We start from the raw sequence: 3,368 nt of genomic DNA on the forward strand, positions 1-3,368 counted from the left end.
ATTTCCATCTGACTATCTTTTAATTTAAGAAATGAGACAGACTGATTCATGCATTTCATTTCACTTGTGTATTTCAGGTAAAGATGACATTACAGAAGTTGACTGCATGCGTGGATATGTTTGTTACCAGAGTGATTGGGACATCAGCTCTTCCCTGTCAATATCTAATAATATCTCAGCTGAACCTTGTAAAAGTGACAAGAAGAAAGTCTGCTTTAAACCTGGTTACAACGACATTTGCACGACTTTGACTGCAACCTTCACTTCAGAAAACTGTACTGATCCATTTAGCGTCTCCAGAAACATCACTGTTGGTATGTACAGTCCTTGTGCAGTTTGAATTGAATGTGGTGTGGACCTTATTTCATCATGTTTAATTTATGTGCTGTTTTCTTTATTCAGCAAAGTTTTTAAATCCAAGCGAAATACCTCAGACAGCTCCAACTGGACTTCCTTCAAAAATACAAAGACAATTACCGCCAAAGTGCAGCAATCTCACTATTGATTACACCTGTCGGGGTAAGTGGAAAGACTAGAAGTAAAGAGACTTTGTCTGTTAACAACATTATGAATGAATCGTCATGGAAATTGATGGAGGCAGTGTGCCACATTACATTCTCACACGGCAGTAAAACAAAAATCACACTGAAAATCATTTCAATTTGAAACTGAATCTGAATTATCTTTTGGTGTGAGAGGAAGTCGAAGTATTTCTTTGTGTATTTTGTGAATCAGTTCTGAATATAGTATTTAATTGTTTAATGTGAATGTGTCCACATTTAAATCTAAGTGCTTATTTTGCACTAACATACAAACTGTTGAAGAAATGCTGTCATCCTTGTGTCTCCTCAAAAGCTGAACTCAGTAACACCAAGAATGACACCAAGCTGGAGCCCTTCACAAAATACAACTGTACGGGTCAGATCAAGAAAAACGATGTCCTCATTAATCTCAACACCAGTATCGAGGTCGAGATTGTCTGTGGTATGTTGGTAATCATTGTAGCTCAGTGCATTGATAAGAACAAAACGCCTGTATCCTCAGATAATCATGGAGAAAAGAGCAGCTTCAGATGCTCAGCTCAGTGTTACAGATGTCTGATGTGTTTCAACAGATTTTGAAATAAATATCAACGCGACTCCAACCAACACCTCCATTAATCTGACATGGACCAACAGCAGCAAGAACTGTCCAGGTCTTCCTGAACTTCCACAGTTTTCATATGACTGCAGTTGTTCACACAAATCCACACACAAACACACTGGTAAGTAAATGTAATTACATCAAATCTCTCATTTTACAGATTTTACAGGACTGCACTTTTGAAAGTCTGTGGGGATTTGTTTACTGGTCAGTTTATCTAAAGAGTGAAATGTAAATACATATAAATATACTATACCAACAAAACAGTTGTATATTCCTGTTATTTAGTCTTTGTTGTTATTTGGTCAAACACAACACAGTTAATGAAACTATTTTACAGGTTCAGCTACCAGTACTCCAACAGGAGGAAGCTGTCACATTAAAGGACTGAAACCGTACATCGACTATACTTGTGAAGTCCAACCAAAATACAACAACAAGAACGTTGGCTCACACAATCCAGTTACACAAAAGACTGAACCTGGAAGTAAGTGTCCAAAACTGTATCATTTGGAGAAGGTTATAGTCAACACCTGTAAGAAACAAAAAAATGGACTATTTGTCTTTGACATTTATTTTGCATGTTGTTGAATATCCAGTAAAGATAATTCTGTGACATTAAAAGTAAATATCTTTTTGAAAGACTGTCTTTAGATCACACAGCATTAAAACTGTATATGAGAAAACTCATGGGACACACTTTGACACTTATAAGAAATAAAGTACTTTAATGACTGTTTTAATTTGGAATATCAACACAAGATTTAGTATTATCAATTATTTTTTTCAAATATTATTTAAGCTAATTACAATAGTTAAAATTCTTAGTCAAATGCAGTCCATTAATATCATTATATTATATAATCGAGTGATTTAACTGAGTCTTTTTCCTGTAATTCCCTGTTATTAATACCAATATACACTGTGTGTTTAAGACATGATAATATGCAGCACATTGTAACTCCAAAAGTGAAGTACAGTGCTTATTTTCAGTGTTATTCTCTATGAAATCTAACCACAACGCTGCCAAAAGTCAGTTCTGACCTCCTCATTTATTACAGGTGGTGAAAGTCCAGAGTCATAATAGACTTCAGTGTTAAATTGTAATGTATTAGTACAATGATAATTGTGTTTTTTAAAAAACAAAACATTTATGTTGTTTAGTTGAATTTATATTCCTTTTAAAGATATGTGTTTTTGGGCTTTTTCAATGCCTTTAATTCATAGGACAGATATAGCGTGAAAGGGGGAGAGAGAGAAGGGATGACATGCAGCAAAGGGCTGAAATCGGATTCCAACCTGCGCCGCTGCGGCGAGGACACAGCCTCTGTACATGGGGTGCCTGCTCTACCAACTGAACCACCAGGCGCCCCAAATTTATATTCACTTTAAATGCTGTTTTTAGACGATTAAGTGAAAAAGCAATCTTTAATTCAAGTTGAACAAGTTTTTTAAAAAGTGCTTGGCTTCCTATCATATGCCGTGCCATGATTCATTTCCTGCTCTATGCCTACAGTTACTATTTCGTGATGGCTTTATTCTAAAAACAACTCTGTTTAATGTAAACATATTAGGTCCAATCTACCAACCAATCGCTCTCATAACATCACAGCTGTGTGGGGAAAAATGGAATAAGTAAAAAGTTGAATTTCCTATTGAATTTCTAATTTTAAGTTTTTTTCCTTTGCGTTATAATAAATTGCTTTGTTCACACTAATGATGCTAATCGTGTAAAAACTGCTGTTAGAGCAAACTCAAATATCACCTTAGCCGTGAGTAAACGTATTGTTGTATCTGAAGGAAAGTGTGGTGTCTTTTTTCTTTGTTTTACAGAACCAGATGATGTTACTAATCTGAAAGGGATTATTATAGACAATAATGTCATTAGAGTAACCTGTACTCAAAAAGAGTTTAATGGACCTGACGGGAAAATCCAAGCAAGCCTTTTTTATAATGGTAAACTTCAGGAGAATAAGCATGAACAAGATAGATGCAATTTTGAATTTAAAGACCTGAGCTACTTAACAACATATGAAGTGGAGGTTTGTATAATCCTAATTTTCTTCTTTCACAAAATCATTTCAGATTTATTCTCATATTACTTTGAATGCTGTGATTCCTGATGAAGGGATGTTCTGTGCTTACAGGTGATTGCTTACAACGGACATTTTATCAGCAACCCGAAGAGAATAACTGTTGTCACTTCATGTACGTGCTGTTTGATT

The 3,368-nt window shown here is 35.2% G+C and overlaps 1 protein-coding gene across 1 annotated transcript; it reads left to right on the forward strand.

Moving 5' to 3' along the window:
* Positions 1-77: 77 nt before the first annotated feature.
* On the forward strand, positions 78-3,351 carry LOC121939450 (receptor-type tyrosine-protein phosphatase C-like; the record flags this gene model as incomplete). Its single annotated transcript, XM_042482472.1, has 7 exons — positions 78-314; positions 403-519; positions 856-984; positions 1,115-1,264; positions 1,484-1,630; positions 2,977-3,185; positions 3,291-3,351. Coding segments are annotated over 7 exons (1,050 nt in total), but the record flags the coding sequence as incomplete, so codon positions are not given.
* Between the last annotated feature and the right edge of the window lie 17 nt (positions 3,352-3,368).

The sequence above is a fragment of the Plectropomus leopardus genome, unplaced genomic scaffold (assembly GCF_008729295.1).
Source record: "Plectropomus leopardus isolate mb unplaced genomic scaffold, YSFRI_Pleo_2.0 unplaced_scaffold4856, whole genome shotgun sequence".
Classification (NCBI taxonomy): domain Eukaryota; kingdom Metazoa; phylum Chordata; class Actinopteri; order Perciformes; family Serranidae; genus Plectropomus; species Plectropomus leopardus.